The 25,386-nt window shown below is 40.4% G+C and overlaps 1 protein-coding gene across 1 annotated transcript in view; it reads left to right on the top strand.

Moving 5' to 3' along the window:
* The first annotated feature begins 42 nt into the window (after positions 1-42).
* Positions 43-25,386, top strand: part of cbl (Cbl proto-oncogene, E3 ubiquitin protein ligase) — a 40,828-nt gene continuing 15,484 nt past the window's right edge. The window contains exons 1-5 of the mRNA XM_044203359.1: positions 43-515; positions 634-941; positions 8,064-8,311; positions 23,659-23,805; positions 24,903-25,059. Coding sequence (XP_044059294.1) covers positions 795-941; positions 8,064-8,311; positions 23,659-23,805; positions 24,903-25,059 — 699 coding nt within the window. The 5' untranslated portion in view covers positions 43-515; positions 634-794. The remainder of the gene's footprint in view (positions 516-633; positions 942-8,063; positions 8,312-23,658; positions 23,806-24,902; positions 25,060-25,386) is intronic.

Below are 25,386 nucleotides of genomic sequence, written 5' to 3'. Positions count from 1 at the left end.
GAGTTGGGTTTTTTTTGGGGAGCGGAAGGGGACGTACAGGAAAGGAAAAGGCCGCACATACACGTCACGGGGGGGGGGGCAGAAAAATACTGGGCTATGTTTAATTCCCACAATTATTTATTCACCCATGTTCCCGTGTATGTCCGTGAAGCTTTCGCAGTTTTAAGTGCAACGTCCTCTCCTCAGTCATCGGTGAGTGCGCTCTGTTGTCAGGCTCAGCCCGCAGAGGAGGGCTGACACTGTCACACAGCCACTGAACTTCCCGTCAGGACGCTGCACGGGCGAAACGAGCTGCTGCTGACAAAAAAAGGGGAACGACATCGGGGATTGTGGAGAGGACAGGACACACTCCAGACCACAAGGCTTCTGGGCAGAGAAACGGTGCCATTGTCCTCCAGCTGAGGGCGAGCAGAGCAGACAGGTCTGGTGCTCTGCTAATTAGCCTGCGTGGGTCCCTGCAGAGAGAGACAGAGAGCAGCGCGGCTAGCTGCGGCACAGAGCTACTTGCAGAGGGTGTGAGTGACTGAGGGGCTTGTTTTAACCATAACCGGAACCTCTATCTGACAAACTGATGTTAAGTTTACTGATGGATGCGTTTATCCGATAGTCATCCCTCCCTCCCTCTACCCCCAGTCGGACCCTGGCTCGGATTCGCCACTCGGGCGCTGTCCTCGCCGGGGGGTGCCGGATCACCATCTCCCGGTCCAGCTAACTCCAGGCGGCGGTTCGGTCCCCCTGACCCCTGCCTTGCCTCGTCTGTCTGCCGCTCTGGCCGACCCTAGCCGAGCCCGAACATGGCAGGGAACCTGAAGAAAGGCGGGGGGCTCATCAGCATGATGAAGGATGCCTTACAGCCACACCATCACCACCTCCACTCCCATCACCAGCCCGGGGCCGTGGACAAAAAGACGGTGGAGAAATGCTGGAAACTGATGGACAAGGTTCGTAAGTTAATGATCAACGTTAACTAGCAGTTATAGTTAGCTAGCGCGTTGAATACCTAGGGCGACTGCTAGCTAACCGCAGCTAACTAGCGATAAGCTAGCTAATCTTCGCCTGCTGCAGGTCTGGCGTCGCTAACGCTAAGTTAGCTAGTCAGCTGGGAGAAGACATGGGTAGCTAACGTTAGCTAATTTGCTAACCTGAACTATATTGTTTTGTACCTTATGTGCCAGGCTCAGTCGCACCACTATAAAAGACAGACTTTTAAAGCAGCCTAACATTAACGTTAGCCCACGTACAGAGCAAGGGTTTCTTTAACACATCTGTTTGTTAGTGCTGTGCCACTCTCTGACTAGTTGTCATACCGTGGTTCATCTAGCTTGTTTGACCACGTTTACATACTAAGGTGTATCGTAAACATTAGCATTAACAAAGAAGGTAGAGTGGGCGTAAAGACATGCCATACAGGAATTGAATTTAGCCAAGTTATGGCAGTTGACTGAAATTACAGGGGCTGCTAGCAGTGTACATTGTTGCTGAAATGTCCTCAGTCAACTGTGTGTCAGCCTTTGGAAACTGTAACAAAGCATTTAACAAGGCCGATTATGCTCTTTCACAGGGGAGACTCATTTCACAGCTTCACTTTGCGGAAAAGTCTGTAGCAGTTTGACCCCCAGTTTCCTGTGAGATTCACACAGCAATTTTAGAGTGAAGGAAGACAAGACACTCTTTTGTATCTCCTCTTCCTCTTTGAGGCCTTAGTTGAGAGCTCTGATGTTAAGAGACCTTCTTGCAAAGTTATTATTAAGAAACCACATTCCAGTTTATTTTGCTCCATTATCATCTGTGGGAGATTGTCTGGCTGAACTGTTCTCCACACTTGAGGATGTACTGTACCGCAAATAAGAAAACAGAAGTAACATTGCAACATCAGTCTTTCATTTAGTTTTGTTCTCAGTGAAAGTTCAACACTCTTGTAGAAATTTTTGTGTCTTTTCGAACATCCTGAAGTGCAATTGCAACAACATTATTGGACAGCTGACCTTATACCACTTAAACCAGTCATGTTAGCTTTTGCAGTTTACAGTAATAAGGGGCAGCACCAGTGAGGTGAAAAAAGAGCATCTAAAGACCAAAAGTATTGTTACTCCACCAGAATGTTTAAAATAGCAGCGGAAATATTGTTCAGCGCTGTCTAAAGGAAAACCACAGCCTACAGCATACCGTAGAACAACACCAGCAGTATAATAATGCAGTATCTCTATGAAAACACCATGTGTGCATTACTAACCTACAATAGCTATTCCTAAAGCGTTCAGCATAAGACACCTTAATTATCGAATCCTTGCGTTTTAAGCTTTAGAATTGAACACTACACATGTAGTGCCTTGACCAAAGGTGTTCTTTTAGTTTAACTACCTGCATCAAATTTAAACTTAAAATTAAAGTTTAAAGTATTAAAAGTTTAACCATTAGGTGTTGCATTACTATCTCTGCTGATGCATTGCTACGTGCTTCAGGCTAATTAGCTATTCATTAATCCAAACCTGAACTTGTACATGGAAAATCATCCAATCCACCAGCCATACTAGCCAATATTGGCAATGATTAGTTTGCTTATTTAACCAGACACTTTGGCTGTTAACCACCAGTGAATTTCAGGTCATCTTCTACTCAAAGATGATATGGGTATCATGATGTTAATTTTGTTCCGTAGTACAGCTCAGTGACACGCATTTCTGAGCTTGTCTGACTGTTGTAGCTGGGTGAAATTAACTATACCTTTGCCTGTTAATCATCATATCCATATTGGTAACATTTTATTAAAAAAATTTTATTCTCTGAAATCACCAATAGTTGTATTATCACATTGTATTCATGTCGATATGGAGGTGTATGGTTGTATGTATCAATATATTTTATTTTATTACTATTGCTTCTAGCAGTTAAATAATGAAAATTGCCATTTAATTTTGTGTTGTACCCGTTAAAGTGTGTGGTAGACAAAAAGGCCCTTTTGTGTAGCACATTTATTTTTGTATTTTTTGTGCAGTAAGACACTGCTGTGTCTAAAAAAATAGCTTTAATCCTTTGAGTTAGGCTTTTTTGAGTGTAGACATCAAATTTTCACTTTGAAAGTAGTCTCATGCAGTTTCTTTAAGATAAATACATAATTCAGTTGCACAACATAGTTTGTCATCAGACTTTCTTGCAAAAACATTATCTATATCATCCAGACCATCGTGGAAACAAAAAAAGGTCAGTTTCAGGTGAAACTAGGCAGGGTAAACAGCAGATACTCAGGAAGACTCCTCCCTGAGGGCAAGGCCTAAGCAACACAGAGTTCAAATTTCTGAGTTCTCAGACCATTTTCACAATTGAGAATGACTTCCGGATTGGAGCTGAAATGTCTTGATTCTGTGTTCAAATGACTATGACTGAAACCTTTTCTACAATTATCCATATTGTGAAATTGAAAACTTTCAGAGAATTAACAAATAGTCCTTTTGCTTGGATTTGCAGACCGAGGGTAAAATATGTTTTCCAGGAGGGTCTCTGAGCTCTGCAGAAACAAGGAAGCACAAATGGCCTTTACAGCTTAAGTCTAACAAAAATTCAACCACGGCCAACTTTCCTTCAAGCTGGCTAAATTTTAAACGACTTGAACTCGATGTACAAAAACTGCCAGGTCTGTGCCATGTGTAGAACCAGGCATAGACGAAGACAGAGAGAAGAATGAAACAGCTGAGTGGAATGCAGTTTAGTCACCATTTTACAAGATAGTAGCCTTGATTGACGTTGATGTCAGTTGTTGTGGCCTTGTACATGTGCATGCATGCACGTGTGTTTGGCTGACTTATGGGTACAGCTGTTAGCATGGTAGATAATAAAGTTAGTGTTGTAACCTTGGCAACAGTCTTATCTGGTCTTACCTTGTGCGTTTGGAGGCCTGGTGAAGGGTTAAAGGAATAAGGGCACACTGTTGGTAATGATACTGAACTAGCTTTCAGTTGAGTTGCCAATGTAGTCAAATAAAATATTGGCTCTCACCCAGGTATCAACCACAAGCAAAGTATCCAAAATACACAGAGGATTGAAAAACTGTATAAGCACTATCCTTATAGTTACATATCATTCAGAAGAAGTTGACTGAAGAACTTCTTTCTCCTTCAATTGTATCTTAGTTTGGTCATTGAATAAATGAAATCATCTGGGCATTGCTAGTCTGAGCTGGTCAGTCTAGTGCTGACTGTAATATGGATAATCCTCATGACTAATCTTAATAATGACTATTGTGCTAGTTGCATTTCTTGGTGCTTAAAACATCCATTTTTAGATCTTACAGTGGTGTGCAAAAGTGTTTGCCCCCTTCCTGATTTCTTATTTTTTTGCATGTTTGTCTCCCTTAAATGTTTCAGATCATCAAACAAATTTAAATATTAGTCAAAGATAACACAAGTAAACACAAAATACAGTTTTTAAATGAAGGTTGTTATTATTAAGGGAAAACAAAATCCAAACCTACATGGCCCTGTGTGAAAAAGTGATTGCCCCCTAGACCTAATAACTGGTTGGGCAACCCTTAGCAGCAACAACTGCAAACAAGTGTTTGCGATAACTTGCAATGAGTCTTTTACAGCGCTGTGGAGGAATTCTGGCCTACTCATCCTTGCAGAATTGTTGTAATTCAGCCACATTGGAGGGTTTTCGAGCATGAACTGCCTTTTTAAGGTCATGCCACAGCATCTCAATAGGATTTAGGTCAGGACTTTGACTAGGCCACTCCAAAGTCTTAATTTTGTTCTTCTTCAGCCATTCAGAGGTGGACTTGCTGGTGTGTTTTGGATCATTGTCCTGCTGCAGAACCCAAGTTCGCTTCAGCTTGAGGTCACCAACAGATGGCCGGACATTCTCCTTCAGGAGTTTTTGGTAGACAGCAGAATTCATGGTTCCATTTATCACAGCAAGTCTTCCAGGTCCTGAAGCAGCAAAACAGCCCCAGACCATCACACTACCACCACCATATTTTACTGTTGGTATGATGTTCTTTTTCTGAAATGCGGTGTTACTTTTACACCAGATGTAATGGGACACACACCTTCCAAAAAGTTCAACTTTTGTCTTGTCAGTCCACAGAGTATTTTCCCAAAAGTCTTGGTCATCATCAAGATATTTTCTGGCAAAAATGAGACAAGCCTTAATGTTCTTTTTGCTCAGCAGTGGTATTCGTCTTGGAACTCTGCCATGCAGGCCATTTTTGCCCAGTCTCTTTCTTATGGTGGAGTCATGAACACTGACCTTAACTGAGGCAAGTGAGGCCTGCACTTCTTTGGATGTTGTTGTGGGGTCTCTGAATGGCTGAAGAAGAACAAAATTAAGACTTTGGAGTAGCCTAGTGGAGATAAGTTGAGCAAACTGTTTGCGAATGTTTATTCAACATCTGTTGCATAATAGCCGAATCTTTATATGGATTCAGATGTGAATTTGATACAGCATTCTAGTGAGGCTGACAGACGAAGAAGAACAAAATGAAGACTTTGGAGTGGCCTAGTCAAAGTCCTGACCTGAATCCCACTGAGATGCTGTGGCATGACCTTTAAAAAGGCAGTTCGTGCTCGAAAACCCTCCAATGTGGCTGAATTACAACAATTCTGCAAAGATGAGTAGGCCAGAATTCCTCCACAGCGCTGTAAAAGACTCATGGCAAGTTATTGCAAACGCTTGATTGCAGTTGTTGCTGCTAAGGGTGGCCCAACCAGTTATTAGGTCTAGGGGGCAATCACTTTTTCAAACAGGGCCATGTAGGTTTGGATTTTGTTTTCCCTTAATAATAACAACCTTCATTTAAAAACTGCATTTTGTGTTTACTTGTAATTATCTTATCTTATCTTTGACTTATATTTAAATTAGTTTGATGATCTGAAACATTTAAGTGTGACTAACATGCAAAAAAATAAGAAATCAGGAAGGGGGCAAACACTTTTGCACACCACTGTATCTTATCCAACCCAGCAATGCTTTATGCACCCTGGTGATCCTTGACATCTGTTTGAAAAATATTTTTAATGTTTATCTGTAAATGAAGAGTTAAAAGTAATAGATATGGCTGACGTGATGTTATTGGACTGAAATATTTCACCTGTGGTCCATTTACACTCAGTATCAGTAGAAAGCTGACCTTTAATGTTCAGACACCAATGAAGGCTCACATGCTAGAAACATTTTGCATGTTGTCAAATCCGTACTGCTTAAAATATCCTACCGGTCGAGTGTGACCTCATTCTTTTTTGAGAGGCATTTGATACAGTGATGATGAATCGACTGGTCTGAGCGCAGTGGCCCATTTACAAACTGAGATCAAATATTCCTAATATGTTGCACACTCAGTATATGAAGCATGGCTCATTTGGGCTGTGGATTTATTAGATGTCCCTTTAAGTCAGATACTTCAGGTGTGGAAGGAAACAATGATAATAATGACCAATAATTCAATATTAATCCTGTCCTCCTAAGTTTTTTGAAGTCTCATTTTCCCAAAATGACAAACCGATGGCTTCCAAAAAGAAGAGGCAAGGAAATTCAAACCGACATTCTTGTAATGCTATTCCTGCCGTATTTCTTTCTAACGCACACTCATGATTAGTAGACAATAATTTGGCCTGGTCTACAAAAGAATGAGCCATGTCCTGTTGTTGACATGCAATTGTTCAGTCAGTGTTGTAGCTGACAGCCCAGCTCTACATCAGCGCAGGTTCAAATCAGGACATGAGACCCTTAATTTTTGAATGGTGTAGTTTTGTGCCTCTGCGATCACACAAGTAAGTTAGACTTGAAAGCAGTGGTAAATATGACCGCAACTGGGACCATACAGGGATTAATGTCAGTGTGAATGTTCTAGGCTGTCCGCCAGTGTCTTTTGAAATGGTCATCGAAATGACTCAGACACAGTGCAGCAGCAGTACAGTGAGATGGGTGAGGAAAGCTTGAACATTACTGAGGATGTAACATAGATTCATACAGTCTGGTGAACATGTTTGACTCAAGCACGTCGTTGATTCCCTAAATTTCCACGTTTTATATAGCAATCTAATAGAAGATTATCTCCCTGCTCACCCATTACAGAATTCCTCCTCTGTTTTGTCAACGTCTGATTGATGTTAGTAAAGCTGTTTGACTTAAGGCTTGTCAGTAAAAACAAGCTCTTGTGTTTTTTAGGTTTTTGTTTTTGTGTTTTATTTCGTGACGTAGTTCTGTAGTTGACGCTCATATCCACATCGTCAGGATCACAGTTGGTGCTTCAGCTGTTCAAATTTACAAGGAAACCATCCTCAAATGTTGAGTAAACAGAATTTGTAATTTTAAGGCAGAAGTGCTAAAGGGTGTACAGATTGAAATGAGGAAGTGTAAACATATCAACAGCTCTCTAAACCTGCAGAAGAAGTGGAGAATGAGACTGTGGTGATCTATGATTATTGACATGGTAGTCACATTATGAGGTGCGAGCATTGCTGTGCATGTCTACAAAAAGATGTCTGTATGGTAAATGAATAAGAAATAGGGATAATTGGCTTCACAATGAGAACAGAAACTGTGCATGGATGAATGCAGATATGCCTTTGTCCTGTTCCACCATCATCTTTTTTTGTGTAGATACCAGAGGAAGTAGTGTGACAGTGGTGAAATAACTCATGATGCCATAAGGGATTAATTCAGTGATACCCGGTGTATTCCATCATATAATGTGTAGACTTGCCATACTCTGAAAGCTCCAAGCGTGACTCTGACGGGGCTTTTAAGGGCCTTCGACTTTGTTGGCATTTTCCATTCTGCATGTCTTCTATCTGGGCTCACTGACAATATTCTGCACTAAAGATAAGTGCTCTAATACAGAAAAGAGCTGTATTATGCAAGACTCTGTCTATATGATATAAATAATGTATTACTGATGGACAGAATGACAACTCTCACATTTTATTGTCACTCTCCTTTAACCTCCTTCTCACCACCCTCTTTTTACCACATCTTCTGTCTTGCTTTTCTCTCATCTACCTTCCTTCTTGCACCCACTTCTCGTCTCTAACTGTATCTTATCTTCCCCCTCACATCCTCCCTTTCTGCAGGTGGTGCGCCTGTGCCAAAACCCCAAATTGGCTCTGAAGAACAGCCCCCCTTACATCCTGGACCTGCTGCCAGACACCTACCAGCACCTGCGCACCATCTTGTCTCGCTACGAGGGTAAAATGGAGACTCTGGGGGACAACGAGTACTTCCGGGTCTTCATGGAAAACCTAACCAAGAAGACCAAGCAGACCATCAGTTTGTTTAAGGAGGGCAAGGAACGCATGTATGAGGAGAACTCACAACCCAGGTGAGTAAAGTGGATAAACATATGGCACCTAGCTTAATATTAATTGAGTGGAAATTATTCTAGAGGTGACTGGTCTGAAAATTGCTCAGTTTGATTTCTCTGTTCTCTTCTCAAACCGTATTGCTGAGCAACTGTATTGATTTTCTTTAATGAGTCTTCGTGATAGCTGCTGTTTCACGAAGACTTCACACCTCACATTCATTCATTCCTTCTGAATAATTACGACTGCGCAGGAACAGAGTGAACAATTGCACCCATCCCCAGCCCCAGGGTGGTTGCAGCTCAAGATATATCAAAACAAGAGGAGAAAGGTGTTGTGGTTTGAGCATGTGAGCATCTGTGGTCACAATGGCGCTTAATCTACAGCTGCCTGCAACTTTGTTTTTGTGCCTCTCTATCTCTACCATCTACTTGAACATTTTCTCTTCATTTAGCTGTCTTACTGTAATGCTTTCTTTTTTGAAATCACACAGTGCCTCTGCCTCTATCTGTTTCTTTCTAATTCCATTCACTATCTCTGTCGCTCTGAAAACAGGCACACAAATGTACAGTTTGTATCAGATACAAGCAGTTGTCCTGTTTTGATGTGTGGAGGGACTTGTGGAAGTGTAATTAATGAGATATTCCTCTTGTTTAAAAAATACCAAATGACAAAGGGCATTCTTTTGAAGACAAAAGATATCACAGATACCTCTTCGCTCTGGGAAAATGCTGTCCAACATGGCGTCATGAATAGTATGTAATGACATAGTAAGATAGCCTTCATTAGGTTTCCCTAGGGAATCTGTCATACAAGATGTTGGCCAGTATCAAATATTATCCCGGAAAAGGCTTTCTCCAGCTCTCCAACTGCCTCTGGGCTGGTTGCTTCTATTGCTGGCAGTGAAAAAGATGACTTGCAAAAGATTTTTGATGTCTGGCTGCTGTAGCTGCTGTTTTCAGGAGCTTTTTGGATTGGTCTGTCGGACAACAACACAAGTGGATGTGGAAATGGTTGGACAGAAACCATTGCCTGAGGGGAGTCGTTAGTAGCTGCATTGATAAAGCATGGGAAGACAAAAATGCAGTTTTCTTACCAGTTTCATCATATAAAAAAAAAAAAACAAGATCAAGTATCCAACAAGTATCCAATTCGTAATACGTCGTTACTGTTGTTTGAGCTGCCATGTGGTCTTTTGAAAGGGGCCATCCATGTCCTTCATGGATAAATCGATGTTGATGCATGAGTTGAGAGTTGATAAATGTTTATTGCATTTAACATTAGGATATAAGAGATGATCCACTTTATCCCTATGGAGAAGGTAAATTGCCATGAGCAGAGAGTGTGATGCGTAGCAGTGAAGCTATAGACTAATAGCAGGGCGGGGCCTTTTTCTGTCCCTTCAGTATATTCTAGATATTTCCATTGAATCACCAGAAACTTCGGTCATCTTAAGGCCTGTAGTAATAATAATCTATAGTCTAAATGTATAACACTTAGTCGAGACTGAAATTGTAGACTCAGGACCAGTCAAGACAGAAAAAAGTAGACGGCTAGTCAAGCGGCGGCCCCAAATGTGACCAGGGAGATGACCTGTGATTATTGGTAGGTGAGTGTTTAGTTTTCATGAATTATTGCTTTTGTTTTTAAAGAGCCATTAAAACAGCTAGAAATGTAGCTGCTTTCTCTGAATTTCTCAGAGATGCCGTCTGACTTACAAGCTTGAATCAGAAATATCTGGTGCAAAGACATTTTCGTCACGTTAACCTAACCTGCTGTCTCTTGTTTAAACTGTTTCTTGTTTTGAGAAAATCCAGTCATTGTTTTATCATAACCAGTCCTAAGTGATACATCCTCCTCTTGTTGCTCAGTTCCTCAGTGAGACTGTTCTTTCTTAGCTACCATGACAGTCATCTTGCGGACAGAAAAACCCCACTATGGCAACCGGAGAGAAGAGGAAGCCTCTATCTCAACCACCCCTGTATTTAATATGATCTGATAAAGTTGTTTTTAGCCATTTTAACCGTTTCTCTGTGAAATTAATTTTCATCATCACTTCGTTGCACGGCGAGAGGCTGCGTAGAAAGAAATTCCTGGTTAAAGCACAGGAAACACACACACACACACAGTAGCCAGGCATTACACACAAAGACTGCTATTGTCTGAGTGCAGAAGGCAGTGGCAGTGACACTAACCAATGGGTATCAGCCCACTTAAGAATGCTATAGACTTAACCAATGACGTTGAGCCTAGAGAGACTAGTATGTATGCAGCAGCTGAGCTCAGCACATGACTTAGACTTAAAAGTCAAACGATGAGGATAAAGATAATCTCACTGCCTGAATGCAGAAAAAATAGTTTGATAATAATGCTTTCACTGTGTTCTTCAGTTAGCCTTAATTAAAAACATGAGAACAATGACACTCATTATTTTTACCACTGGGACTTCAATCAGCATCAGTATTTGATAGCTATTGACTTAATGACGATGAACGGGACTCCACCATGGCTTAATAGCTTTTTTTTCAAGTCAGAGTGAAGGATCTGAGTGTTTCATGAGAGCAGCGTGGGTGGACATGCTATGTTGTGATGCCGTACAGACTTCTCCGCAATGTCTTCCCCAGAGATTTAGACCCTCTATTTATCTAGCCCCCCCACTCCCATATGTCCCACACAGATTGTTTAGCTTTAGAGATGAAGCAGCGTTGAGGTAGTGCTGTAAAAGCTTGGGTTTGTTTTTTGTTGAGCAACAGTCAAGTGTGGTTTTCACTTGCGTAGAAGCTGAGTTGTATGAGTAAGAGGTGCCGTGTATTTACAATGTTTTTATGTAATTATGGTGGATAGAAAGATAGAGTTCACAGCAGAAGGATAAGGAAAGAGTGAGGATAAAAGTGAGTCTACTGTGAGTGAGACTTAATTATTAACACTGACAGCCCATATTCAGTCAGAATCAACAGAACACAGTCTGCACTTCCTCCTTGTTTGCCTCACTTACTTCCTCTTCTGGCTTTACACAGCACAACCGAGACACTTTCTGGCCTCCGAGTTGACAAAGACCCATACAGAAATGAGTTGGTACAACAATTTTCTTCTCCACCCACGTGTAAAAATGTTTTTCTTTTGCCCGTTATGAAAAGATAGTGACTAGAAGAATAGAATGCTGTAATCCCAACCAGATTACACTGTAAAATGGTTCATTTTTGTTAGACCAGAACTAGAGCTGAAACAGTCGATTTAATCAATTAGTCGATCAACATAAAATGAACCTGTAACTATTTTGATAATCGATGAGTCATTTGAGTCATTTTGCAAAAATGCCAAACATTTGCTGGTGCCAGCTTCTTAAATGTGAAGTATTTTCAGCATTTTTCAGTTTCATATCATTGTGAACTGAATATCTTTGTATTTTGAACTGTCGGTTGGACAAAAAGTGCAATTTGATGACCTCATCTTGGACTCTGGGAAATAACAATGGACGATTTTCACAATTTTCTGACATTTTTAATTAGTTAGTTGCAGTCCTTCTCAGAACTGTTTTAGATCCAGGATATGGCATTTGTAAGGCTGCATCTAACAATTATTTTCATTATTGCATAATTTTCCAATTATTTGTCTAGGTTTAATCGATTAATTGTTATAACCCCAAATGAATTATGTTGTATAGACAATTTTTACTGTGGTCTATAAAATGTCATAAAATAGAGATATTGCCCATGACTGAAACGACTGTTTATCAAAATAGTTGCACAATTTAATTGACTAATCATTTCTTCTCTAGGAATTTGACCAAGCCACTCAAGGTTGTCACGATACCAGCGACAGAATTTTAAACTTCGATACAATACTAAAAAAACGGTATTCGATACCCCTGTCGATACCACGGGAAAAAGAAAAAAAGTCCTAGGCACACAAAAGAGTATAATTTATTTCTTTTTTTTAATTAATAACCTGCACAAAGTGCTGGTACAGAAAAAGTCACTTAACACATTTGTAATAATAATAATAGTAATTAACATTATTATTATTATTATTATTATTATTATTATTATTACTGTACTTAAATGTTTTCCATACCTTGTAGCCCTACACATTCTTTGTCGTTATTGTTGCTTTTTTTTTCTCTAATGTTGTAAACACAGTACAGTAGTCTCTGTGGGTTTCCTCTGTATAAGAACCTACAGTAGACAGCGTTCGACATGCCCCCTGTTTGGAGAAGCACATCGGTGTACCAGCACGGAAGCTAAGCAGTGCACTGCTGTGGATCTGGGCAGCAACAAAACGTATTTTAGCCACCTAAAAAAAGTCGGTTTAAGTAAACAGTAATTTTATGTCGCAGAACATGGGAGTTGCTGATTCACCGCTGCCTCAATCGGTTAGTTTGTTTGTGTGACTTTGGTGGTAGACCAGCAACTCACGTGTTCTGCAACGTAAAATTACTGTTTTTGTCATAGGAGTCTGGTGGTGGCTTTGGACAGAGCCATATAAGGCTTCAGTTTCCCGTCGGAAAGGCTGTCTGACGGCAAGGTGGTAAAAATATTCTAAATATAGAATACACTTAGTATTGATTTATTTTTTATTTTTTTTAGGTGGGCCTTTTTTAGGTAGTTAAAATACGTTTTGTTCTTGCTCAGGTCTACAGCAGTGCTTTGTTTAGCTTCCGTGCTGGTACTCCTGTCTGCTTCTCCAAACTAGCTTCAGTACTTTCAGTACTATCGAAAGTATAATTAACTGAGATTGTATCATTTTAAACACATGGCATCGAAAAAGTATCGACACTTTTGACAACCTTACAAGCCACAAACCAAAGCTGGCATGCATTTAGCTGTGGCGGATATGACTATTGAGTTGTAACTGTGGTCTCCTTGATGAAAACGTTTGCTAGTTAGGTTTGATTAATTGTTCTATGTTGAGAAATGAGTGTGTTGTTCGGTTCTGATTTTCTTTTTAGTTTTAACACAGCTGCTTTGTCTGTAGCCAGTGTGTTAATTTACTTATGGTAAGATAGGAAACCTATACGTTAAACATTACACATTCTACAGTCCCTGAGTAATACCGCAAGGAGGGTTGATCAATGTGTCCTCAGAAAAGTCCTTTAACCCCGGGTCTAACCGGATACTGCTTTGACCTCTCTGAGAGTCTGATTGATCGTCTTCCTGGGATAAGCTGCCATTGCATCCTGACCACCGTGGATAGGTCCAGCTGGTCACAGGAAGTGGTGGGCTTATAGGCTGCAGGGTGATGCAATTGCATTGTGGGACAGTCTACAGTGCCGAAAGTGGAGGCTAATAATGTATTGTTTATTTGTAGTGTGGGTGTATATGTCTTATGGTCTTTACACACCTAATCTGTTGTTGGTGAAAGGCATTATGTCTATTGGCTTTGTTTTTAAAGCCCTGTATGCACTCTCTGTGTGTAATTAACACATCGTTCACTCCTACACTACACTGCTACCCTTCTTTCTTTACTTGTTTCCATCATCCTTACCTTCCTTTACTGACAGCGTATTGCTCCAATCCTTTGCACAATAGAAAAATGCATTCCAGACATGCTTCAGTGGTATTTTTACAATGGTCGGTAGGAACAACTTCCTCAAGCTTCTACTGATTCTGCCTTCCTTGCAGCTGAACTACTGTTCAGTTTTCAGGTGCCCTGAAGAGCCTTTCACGCAACAATGATTTGGATCAATTTCTCTTTACTCATCATGACATCATTCAGTTGTTTAATACATTTTCAGTAGTTACTGCTATATAAAATGTGCATACTTGTGACGTTAAGAGATTTGAGTGCGCAACAAAAATGCTAACTGCAAAGATGAACAGTGTGTTTTTTATAAAAAATGTTCCTGCAAATTATAAAACATTTCAAAATACCTGTCATCTAACATTCATCACTATAGTTAGTATTCTTTATATCACAAACCACTTTTTAATCTTATTCCAGGTTTAGAAATTTCCAAAGAACTGTGTTAGTGTTGTCATCTGCAATATAGTGGTGGTGGTGAAACGTGCACACTTTGCATGAGGCCTTTCTTTCAGTGAGTCGGGACAGGTGCTTGGCGCTGTTGTGTCTAGTGCCACTACACAAATACTGGCTGCTGTTGCTACTTGTCACAGCACCTGGCTGTCTGTGTTTTGGATATCATTCTCAGTTTTAAAGTTTATTTTATTTGTTTGTCTGGTCTCATCTTGCTAATGCTGTCAGTCCTAGACAAAAAGATGAGAGCATGAAATTAATTCTGCAGCTGTTGACAGTAAAGTGCTTCTGTGCCATCAATGATTGATGTAGTCGAGCCTTTGTGGACAGAGAAAATCATGTCATTGTATGGTACAGTACCTCTGGTATTTGCAAATGCCATTTGCACCCATTCCTAATTTGGTTCACCTGTCTTAATATATTACTTCCTATTTTCTGTAAACGTACTTGACATCCATGTGAAACAAAGGTCTGTCTCTGAGAGCATAGCTCTTGACTTTGACTATCTGAAAACCCATCTTATCACTGCAGCTATATTACTGTAGGAAAGGTCTGTGTTTGTAGTACTGGATTGGTCAGATTAAACTGATTACAGGAAAAAGTTTGCATGAATACCGTTCATTCCTCTTATCAGTAGCTGTTGGGCTAAGTTTAGTTTAATAATTTAGCTACTCCCACTCATGTTTTAACAACAGAAAAATACAGTCATGAGTTGTTTGATATTAAAGATCAAACTTCATTTAGTTCAATTAAAAACGTTCTACACTGAACTGATATGAGTCCTGTATTGTTGGGGATTATAAGATTGCGAGAGTGGTCTGCTGTATGTGTTTCCCTGCTGGTCTAGGATTGGATTTTACCAAATTCTTTTGTTTCCCCACAGACTGTGTCCACTGCTATCAAACTGTCTAAATAAAAAATGTTGAAGGTGATAATAGGAAAAATAGTTAATTTGTTTCCCACGGAAGTGAAACACTCGCTTTTGCTAAGTAACTCTTTATTGGTGCACTTTACCAGTAAAGAAATGAGTTAGAATCACACCCTTTATTTCTAAACTGTGCTAAACTTTAGAAAGTATCACTGAGGTTTAGACCTCTGGACCTGCAAACTTATGTGCCTGAACTGAATTTTAGCTACGGTGTCTCATTCTCAAGGTGATTTACTTTAGAGCAGCTTTCATGCTGAAGACAGCCACCGTGCTGTTTCACACCACTGCTGTTCTATGCTGCATTCACTCTTAGATATGAATCAAACTGAATGTGCTGCCTGATTGACTCGTCTCTCTGTACAAACCCTGATCAATTAAGAAAAGAAAGTGTTGCCTCTCTCTGCGCTGCCCCAGCAGGGAGTCTTAGCGGTTAGCTTGTTGGTTGTGATGGAGGTGGGAGTGAAGTAAGGGAAGCTTTTAGTGGTTGGCCTAGCAGCCAAACGGCCATCACTGCTGGGAATGGAAAACACAGTTCACACTTCAGAGACTGCGGGTGTTTTAGCGTAATTACATTTGCAACACGTGTAACTTGGGGCTCTATGGGCAGATATACGCATACACACACACACACAAATAGCAGAGCATCATGGTTATTTATGTCACTGCGGTATCAGTGGACAGCCACCTCATGTAGTCCTCACACTATTAGATTATGGTGATTAGCATGGCGCAACCCCCTAGCTTCTCTGCCTAGCAGGGTACAACAAGCACTTGCTGTTTATGCACATAGAGATAAATGAGCTCAGATATGCACTTTGATATGGCTATTCAACTGTGTAGAGAGGATTAAGCTAAAACAGTACTGTTTTCTGTTGTTTTTTACAATCTTTATTTTCTCCATCACAATAATCAGAGTTTATCCATGTCTAATTGACTACAGTGATAAGAGCTTTGAAAGAGAGATTGCATTATGCATATTTGGAGGAGTTGGTCTGGATTTTGCACAGGTGCACAGCTGGTTTTTGTTTAGGGTTTTATTATTCAGGAGTTTGTGTAAGGAAGCAGTTAAGTGTGTTTGGATCATTGCTTAAGTGCTGTGTGTGTGTGTGTGTTCGCTGTCATGGCTGTTTCCTGATGGAGATCTGGAGTGAAGCCAGTTCCGGAGAGTTAAATTTATAAAGTGATGACTACAACAAAATGGTGAGCCAGAATTTCATGCACATAATCCCCTGTGTCCAACAATTACATTTATTTTTAATTTCTGTGTATTTTGTGTAAGCACATTATTAAATTCAGTGTCCAAAATAGTATTAACCCTGGCCCTACAAACTGGGTGCTCCCTTTTCCTTTGCATATGTGTCACGATATAAACAGATGCATCCAACTGCAACTTAATTTCACATGTTTCCTTGTTAACTTATTATCAAAAATGCGCCTAAATGTGATCTGGCAGACACTGAAAAGAGCACAACCTTGGGAGCCAGGAGGATGGGTTTGAGCATCATAGTTTTCTTTTGTTTCTCTTGACACTGTGGTGATAGGACAGTTCATCGTGGTTAACCACTATTTTAATGTTTTGTTTTTTTAAATTCTCAACACTGAATAAATTTCTTAAACTGAACGAGAGCATTGGGAATTCTTTTGCTTGGGGTGAAATACTCGTAGTTTATGATTTCTCTTCATAATGCGCGTCCATCATATGCCATATTTCCATTCATTTGGAATAACTGTGCTCTAGCATGAGCAACTGTGTTCAGAGCCTGTGATGGCGGACACGGTGTGAGTGCTTTGCATATGACCGGCACACAGTAAAAAGTGACGCCTACTGTGCTGATGTGTTGGATGTCTCATCATGTTCACTGAAGTAAATACCCTCTCATATGCACCTCTTGATCTAATCAGTGTGACTGTTTCGTCTTTTACCATTCCTCTCTGCAATATTTAAAACTTATCCACTGACAAAACTGCGATGAAAAATGTCCATATGTTTTTGAAGACATTACGATGATAGACTCATGGTGTGGTGTAAATATGGTTACACTGGTGTCCATGTTGCCTTAAAGGAGTTATGCAGACCTCTTGTGCAATTTATTGTAATTAATTCAGTGACTTCGGAAAAATCCTCAGATTACATTAAAATGGAGTCCATAGGGTCCAAAAAGGTAAAGATCATGGGTATGTACTTTGCTGGTCTCTAAGTGTAGCTGTCCTCAAGGTACTGAGTCCTGATCTAGCTTAGTTCATCTTATAAACTGTTGAAAATAACTTTTGGTAGCTTTGTTGCAGGGTTTTCCCTTTTTAGCCTTGAGCAGAAAAGATAATACAGCTGCATGATGATGTTACAGCTTCTTGTGACTCTTGCCAATCCGGACAGGCTCTCATTCTGTAAGGCTGACCCTTGCTGGCTGTGCTGCGGTGTATTAGTGCGGTGCTGGCTGGCTAGCTGCGCTACTTTATCACAGCCTGCAGGAAACAGGAAGGGAGCAGCCAGCTGCAAGGTCAGAGGTCAATCTATACCATGAGGGGGATGGTGGACAAAAACCGAGTGTTCAGAAAAAAGGTTTGGCTTGTTGCTGTGGTCGTAGTTAAGAGTGAGTAAGAGATGGAAAAAGAAAAGACTTTAGACATATGACAATCCAGTAGGTCAGCAAACCATTCTTTGTACGTCTGTAGCCCACTGGCTCTGCATTGTCCGTGTTGGCACAGCAGCTTAAATAGCAGCAACAGTTGTAGGAGCGCTGGCTACTGCCCAGTACACAGACACACACACAGCACTGGCATTGTAGGATGAACACATAGAGAGATGGAGAGATGCTAAAACCAATATCGGCTTGTCCTGCTACGTTTGAGATTAGATTTGAACCTGTATGCTACGGAGAGTTGCGAAATAATATTCAGCCTGCCTGTGGTAAAGCTCTATCATACAGACACAGAGACACAACAAAGTCTCATTCACTGTGCAGATCTCGTGCCAGAGACAGCTGTGCCACCCTGTGAGCTTGATGCTAGTCAGACCAGTGTTCGCTTTCACATTCATTAATTTTCTCTGTCTCTGAGTCACTCATACGATATGGATGTTGGCTGCGAAAACACACACCAAGGCTATGTGGACTCACTGTGTGTGTATGTTATGTGTAGAAAAGCCTCGACCGGTCCATATCAAACTGTTTGGCTGTCTCCTGAAAAATCTCCCGAGGCTTGTTTTAACAGCATACACAGCAACAGTACTGAACAAGCAAGTGCACAGTCACATGTTTGGGGATTTTTTGACTGAGAAATTGCATATGCCACTTCATATGAAGCTTCCTGTGCTTTCGTATGATTGCGTGACTGTCTTTTGTCTCCACAGCTTCTCCTGCGTGTGTCAAACTCCACAGGTTTATCACTGTGGTTTTTATTTCTTTCTGTTCTTGCTTTAAAAGCCCTGAAAACCTATTTTCTCAATTATCTTCCTATTATGAGCGATGGGGTCCTACATGAACAGTTTCCTGTTAAAGTTAGAACAGTTTGAATTATGTCACATGAGAGTTGTTTTTTTTGTTTTTTTCTCTCCTTGTCCTTTCTTGTCTTACTGATTTGAAGTGCGCAGGGCTCAATTTGAAAAAGATTGTCACGTATTTCCATACACCTGTGTTTGAACATTTGAATCAAAATGTGATGACCCTTGTGGGGTTGTTGGCTTATGTTACCAGCACTGTCAGTCACATTTGATCATCAAACCACACCCACACAATCCTGATGAAGCAGATTAGCTGAGTTTTTCAGTGTTCAACTAAAATGATATATAACCTAAGAATGTTTATTTCCAAACTTGATTTTGATTGATGCTAATTCAGTCATGAATATTTAATGTTATATAGAAATACAGTACCCCTCCACTCAAAAATGTGTTTTTCTTATGTTTATGTCCCCTAAAATGTCAGACCTTTCTGACTTGTGCAACTTGTGTCACTTGAGATGTGTTTTAACATTCCTCTACCGAAGGGGGAGATGTCTGTACACTTCCCTAAAATCTGAGATTCAAACATACTCCAGGCAAGCTAGATTTGGGACGTCACCAATTCGAAAGCCAATCGCAATGCCACCAGCAAAGAAACCTGAAACCTCCAGCCAGAGCGGACTTGTCAGTACAGAGAGTGAAAGTTTGCACTAAGTTAGCATAGTGAAAGTTTTGACAGCAAACATGGTAGAGTGTGCAGTTTTTGGATGTAAACCGGACCCTGGAGCTTCCTTCAGCTATCTACTAACGTTAAGTAATAACAATGTCAACACACTGTAACATTGTAGCAGATATTATTGTATGTTTCACAACCAATAACACCGTGTCAGCCACTGCCAGTTACAAGCTAACTAACAACATAAACAAATAAAAGATGCTAACTACACTTACCATTCTGATATGTTTACTACTCGCCGATTTTGGTGCACAACAGACTCCTCATCTGGGTCTGACTGAGGCTCAGACATGTATGGCTGAGTCTCTCCCATGTTTCCTATAACTCTAGCCATCTTGACACATCTCGCACCACTCTCTCACCCACATCCATGCTTTCACGGTCAACCTAACATGCAGCAGTGGTGGGCGGGCATTCATAGATCCAGAATTTCTCAATGAGAGAGAAGGAGTAGATGTGCTTCCAGCCCCTTTACAGCGTTTGCTGGTGGTTGTTTTTTTTTTTTATTGTTATGTGGGATAACCATGTTAAACAAAATATTAATCATAGCAGAGTATTTTTACATACTTTAAAAGGTGTCTGGAGGGGAACTTTACAGAAATCACAGAAGTGCCCACAAATTCTGCACCTCTATGGAGCTTTTTTGCTTCTTTCAGCTCATTGTTTATATGAGCTAAACGATGAGTGAATATTGGACTTACCGGCAACCAAAAACATGAGTAGAAATGAACACATTTGCCAAACTACGCCTGAATGTGTCAGCTTGATGGGTTTTTCTGCCCCCCATTATACAGAAATTGATTATTGTAGTTAGAGCTGAAACAATTAGTTGATTGTCGTAAACTTAATCAGCAACTATTTTCATCGTTAATCATTTCAGTCATTTTTCAAGCAATCATTCACTATTTTATATTTTTCCATTGTGATCATTTGCTGCTTTTCTCTGTTTTACATCACTAACTGAATATCTTTGGGTTTTGGAATGTTGGTGACATTTTTTCACCTTTTTTTTTTTTTTTTTGACATTTTGTAACTTAAACGATTAATCGACAATATAATTGGAAAACAATTGAATCAGGGCATTAATGCAGTCATACAACTTGGGATAAGCACACATTTTTCATTTGAAGAAAAAAATTTGAACTCAAGTTGACCCCAGTTTGCCCTGCCTGGAAAGACTGCCTTTTTTGCAAAATTTCCCTTTGCGTTCATTTTGAACTCGTCTTTAGATCACAGTTGGATTGGCCGAAATGGGTTGAATTAGTTGCTTCTAGTTCCTACTCGCAAAGCCACAGCTTAACGAATGTTACCCATAGAAATTTTCAGACGTGAATCAATTGCCCTTTGGTCCGTTGAATACATGTAAAATCCAGCCAAGCTTTAGCCTCTTAAGATCACAAAATTTCAGTGAGAATCTTCAAACATATCATTAGCATTTACTGGTGAATTAGAAACGAAATTGAATGGTGGACTTGAAGAGAGGAATTTATAAGCTTGAATTCTTAAGTAGCCTCCATGAATGTTCAGAGATGATGGGAGTGGATAAGTGGATTCATAAGACGATAAACTAACTTAGATGGGGAAATTTTTTTAGTAAGGAGAGATTAATTCCACATATAAACTTGAGAGAGGATACATGTCTTCATATGATTACGTTGTAGATGAAAGTAGAGCAGGAGGGGGGTAGTTGTGACTTAGATAAAAGCACAGAGTAGAGAGAGGTTGACAGGAGAATGGATGAGACTGCAGCTTTAAGGCTCAGTAGGCCAGTAGGGGTAGGAAGCATAAGAAATAGAGGAGGACCTCCCGCTGAGATGATAGCTGCTGAAGAAAACACACAGGGATGCATTGTTAAAAACACCTACCTTCCCTGAGATGACACTGAAGAGGGAAGACGTTCACGACTATGGCTGCACGAGTTTCTCAGGGAAATGCAGTAGTTGAAGGTCTCATTTTCCACATTGCATCACTGATGAGGGGTAACCCTGACTTCAAAGACATACAGTCCCTGCATCTGGCTTCAAGTCTTTTGCTGTAGATTTTAAGTGGTCAGAGCAGTTTGACAGATTAGACATCCAGCTACAAGAACGTTCACTGTTTGAGGATCATTTACAGCTGAGAGGGTATAAATAAACCGCTTTATTGCAGTTTGCAAATGTTGCATTTTCTCTTTGATTCTTGTCTGCTCCCTCTGAGGTAAACTATCACCCTAACAATCACTAGTCTATTTTGGCAGGTTCTCAACGTACACTAATCTTATTCATCCATCTTCAGTCACTGTCCTTCTTCCTCATTCACTCTTTCCACTCCCGCTTCTCTCCACTCATAGGGTGCGTAGTGTGGTGTGGGGCAGCTGCAGTGCAGCCACGCTTTCATTGCTGTCTCTGTTGTGCATGTCAATTCACCCTGCCCGACAGCCAAACACAATCTCCCTCTGTGCTGCCTCGTAAATCATGGCTTTCTCAGCATAACACTTCTAATGCTGCGATGGGGTGCAGGGGTATGGTGGCTTTGTTCTCTCATTTCCTCGTCTCCTTTTTTTGTACCCTCCCCTCTCACTTTTCTGCCTTCCTCAATTATACTCTTCTCCTCATCTTCCTTATACTGTTATTCTGTCCCTCCTCTGTGCTTGTTGACCAGCCTTTGTATGAGGTTGTATACTAAGATGTCCTAGCTGTGTGTGTGTGTCTGAACACTGCTGTGTTGTCTCCCTGGACCTGTGACTATTTCTGTATTGTGGAAGCAGCTAAGGACCATTCTCAGTGGGAGAAAACATCAAGCAGAAACCTGGCCTTCAGTAAAATGTGTTTAGTTCTTACTTTCATCTGTCTTACTGCATATTTTAGAAACTATAACCTTTTATTCGTATGGAAGTGCACAGTCCTACATTTGAATCTCATGTTTTTTAAAGAGGTAAGGCTAAGCACACATGTTACCTCATCACATGTGTCAGAACTAAATTGAAGAGTCACAGTGAGTTTCCCTTGTGGGAAAAACACATAAAAAAAAATTCAGTGTTACTGTCAAGCTTGTGTTTTTTGGAAGTTGACCAGTATAACAAGTATGAAACACAATCACTTCCACATTGAAAATGTGCAACAACTCTCTACACCAAGGCTAGGTTAATACCATCCAGAAGATTAATAACATCTAAAACCAACACCCATCATTTTCCCTGACAGTGATTGGGTGATTGATCTCAAATGTTTTTGTTTTATCCTCTTTTTAAGATAACAATTATATATCACAAGGAAACCTCAATTTATGGATCACAATTTTATCTGCAATTTCTTGATGTGGCATGTTTATGGTTTAAGCTTTGATCAACTGTTCAGACCACAAGCTAGCTGACAGCAGGACACTTGCTTTACTTTGTCATGTTGATGAGCTCGATACAGGTAGAATAAACTTGTGGCCTGTAGTTGATAGAGTGGATGGAAATCTGAACACACAACTCAGACACAGCTTGACTGTCTTCCCAAAGCTACATGAGTAAAGTGATCTATCTCAGAGAACTGTCATCAAACTGGACAGTTAGATGTCCCTAGTGTCAAGACTAATTCCCTGCTGGAGGAAATGAAGAAACAAGTTAACAAACAAATGAGAGATATCGCATCACTGCATTTTTTTTGCATTGCCACAGATGGCTAAACCAACAAGAATGCTTAACAGGTTACTATTTATAGTTGACTAAGGAAATTCCATGTGTGATGCACACTTGAATATCTGTTGTCTTTCACTTTATTTTTGTCAGTATTTCATCTACAAGACAAAAGAGGCATTTCTTCCTTATCATCTTGTAAACTAACCAGAACTCATTATGTTGTCACTTTCCCCTGTATTTGCAAGCTTTATGGGTAGCGGCCAATTTGGAACATAATAATTACAAATCAATTATTAATTAATCATCATTCTTGGCACAAAATATAACTTAAATTTTGCTACAAGTTAAACCTACAATCTTTATTTTATACTCTTTAAGCTTGTGACAATTCCAAAGAATAGGCTTTTTTTTTTCTTGCAAATGCCAGCATTGGTGTCTGACAGTTTTCGGTGAACTTCTTTAATAATTCTTTGCAGGTAACCATTCTTAACCCTGATCGGGATTGATACACCCCATCAGTAATACACACAGTATATACGTTGTGCCATCTGATTAAATTCAACACGTGATGCTAATAAATTACTAATGTTGCTCAGAATTTCTCTCTTGAAGCTGATGACACTGCGACCACAGTGCAATGATAAAGACATGAAATCTCACCCTCCCCTCAACTCTTGACATCCACAGGCGGAACCTCACCAAGCTGTCATTGATCTTCAGCCACATGCTGGCTGAGCTGAAGGCCATCTTCCCTAATGGTCTGTTTCAGGGTGACAACTTCCGCATCACCAAGGCAGATGCTGCAGAGTTCTGGAGGCGCGCCTTCGGGGACAAGTGAGCCCAAATATTACTTTTTATGCATCCATTTGTAGTCTGAGTAGTATTGACCAATCCCATTTGAGCGGGCTTTGGTTGCATGCAGGTAAACAGTCCATGTGGAGAACTAAAGAGGTGGAACGCCTTGGCCGAAATGCAATCTCAGAACCAATTTGCTATCATGTGACAACGAATTACCTTTTTATCAAACTCGGAACCCTAGAGATGAACTTTTTATTAGTTTTTAAAAATGTATCTGTATTCAAATCATGGTGAGACGATAGCCGATGGGTTCCAAGATTGCTAATCGGACTGGAAACGAAGACCGGCACACAGATATCTTGGCCCAGCTATCCATTATCCGGATATCCGCTGGCTCCAACAGAAGCCCCGAAGCATTGTCTGTTGTCCCCAGAGGCAAAATCTCCGTCAGATAGCCGATGGGTTCTGAGATTACTCAACCCCCAAGTGCACACAACTAAGTCAGATTGTAAGCGAGTGTAGTCATACTAAAATAATCCTGCCTTGTGGAAGTACAAGAACAGCTAGGAATAGCTGGGCTTTCCCAGTACTTCGTAATAATACATTTATTTCCCCAATTTATCAGATAACTGTGTGGTTTATATATCTTACATCTTCAGCAGGAACTGACCTACAATATGACCACTGCATGGGAAAGTACTGTATTTTGCAAATGCAGGCCTAAGTGCATTGCAATGAATCTATTTGCATATCTGGAAGGTGTATCTTAAAAAGATCACATCAGGTTAGCATCATGACCAATGACCCTCAAAGCTCTATTTAGGAGTACTAAAATAGCATTTCCTTTTTATCACATATGAATCATTCGAATTTCAGTTTTTCACTGGAAATGTAGTTCATATCTGTATTTAGAAGTGTTGCTGGTGTATTAGGTGCAGGCACCAGTGATGCACTGCTCATGATGCATTGAAGAAGCATGCAACAGACCACATAGCCCAAACTTAAAACTGTAAACTGCGCCTTTGCACACACTTGTGGGTGTGCCACAGGCCAGGTAGTCTACATTCAACACTCATTATTTATGATGTTTGATGATGTCGTCATCTGTTCTGTTTTTGTTTTGTGTGTTACAGGACCATTGTGCCTTGGAAAATGTTCCGTCAGTCTCTCCATGAGTTTCATCCTATCAGCTCCGGACTGGAGGCCATGGCCCTCAAGTCCACCATAGACCTCACCTGCAACGACTACATCTCTGTCTTTGAGTTTGACATCTTTACCAGGCTATTCCAGGTAATGAACACACACTCTGCACCTTTCTCCTTGTGTTATCGTTGTGAGTTAATGAGAAGAGAAATGTACAAAGGAAGAGAGTGATAGAGAAGACAGAGAGTAATTCATAGCAGTCTGTTAGCCTTGGTGTAGGAAACAAATTTCATTTGAGCAGCACATAATGAACTTAAACTAATCTGCCACGTCTTTTTTCGGCTAACTCTATCAACTTGTTGGCACAATGCCTGCTGACTTATTCACACTGTCAGACATGACTGAAGTTGAAACTTTCCTCTGCTCTTCTCACCCAGTACAGATAGAACTGTGTGGCAATGATTTTGTCCTCTT

The sequence above is a fragment of the Siniperca chuatsi genome, linkage group LG7, assembly GCF_020085105.1.
Source record: "Siniperca chuatsi isolate FFG_IHB_CAS linkage group LG7, ASM2008510v1, whole genome shotgun sequence".
Lineage (NCBI taxonomy): Eukaryota > Metazoa > Chordata > Actinopteri > Centrarchiformes > Sinipercidae > Siniperca > Siniperca chuatsi.
This window is presented reverse-complemented; position numbering and strand designations above follow the sequence as displayed.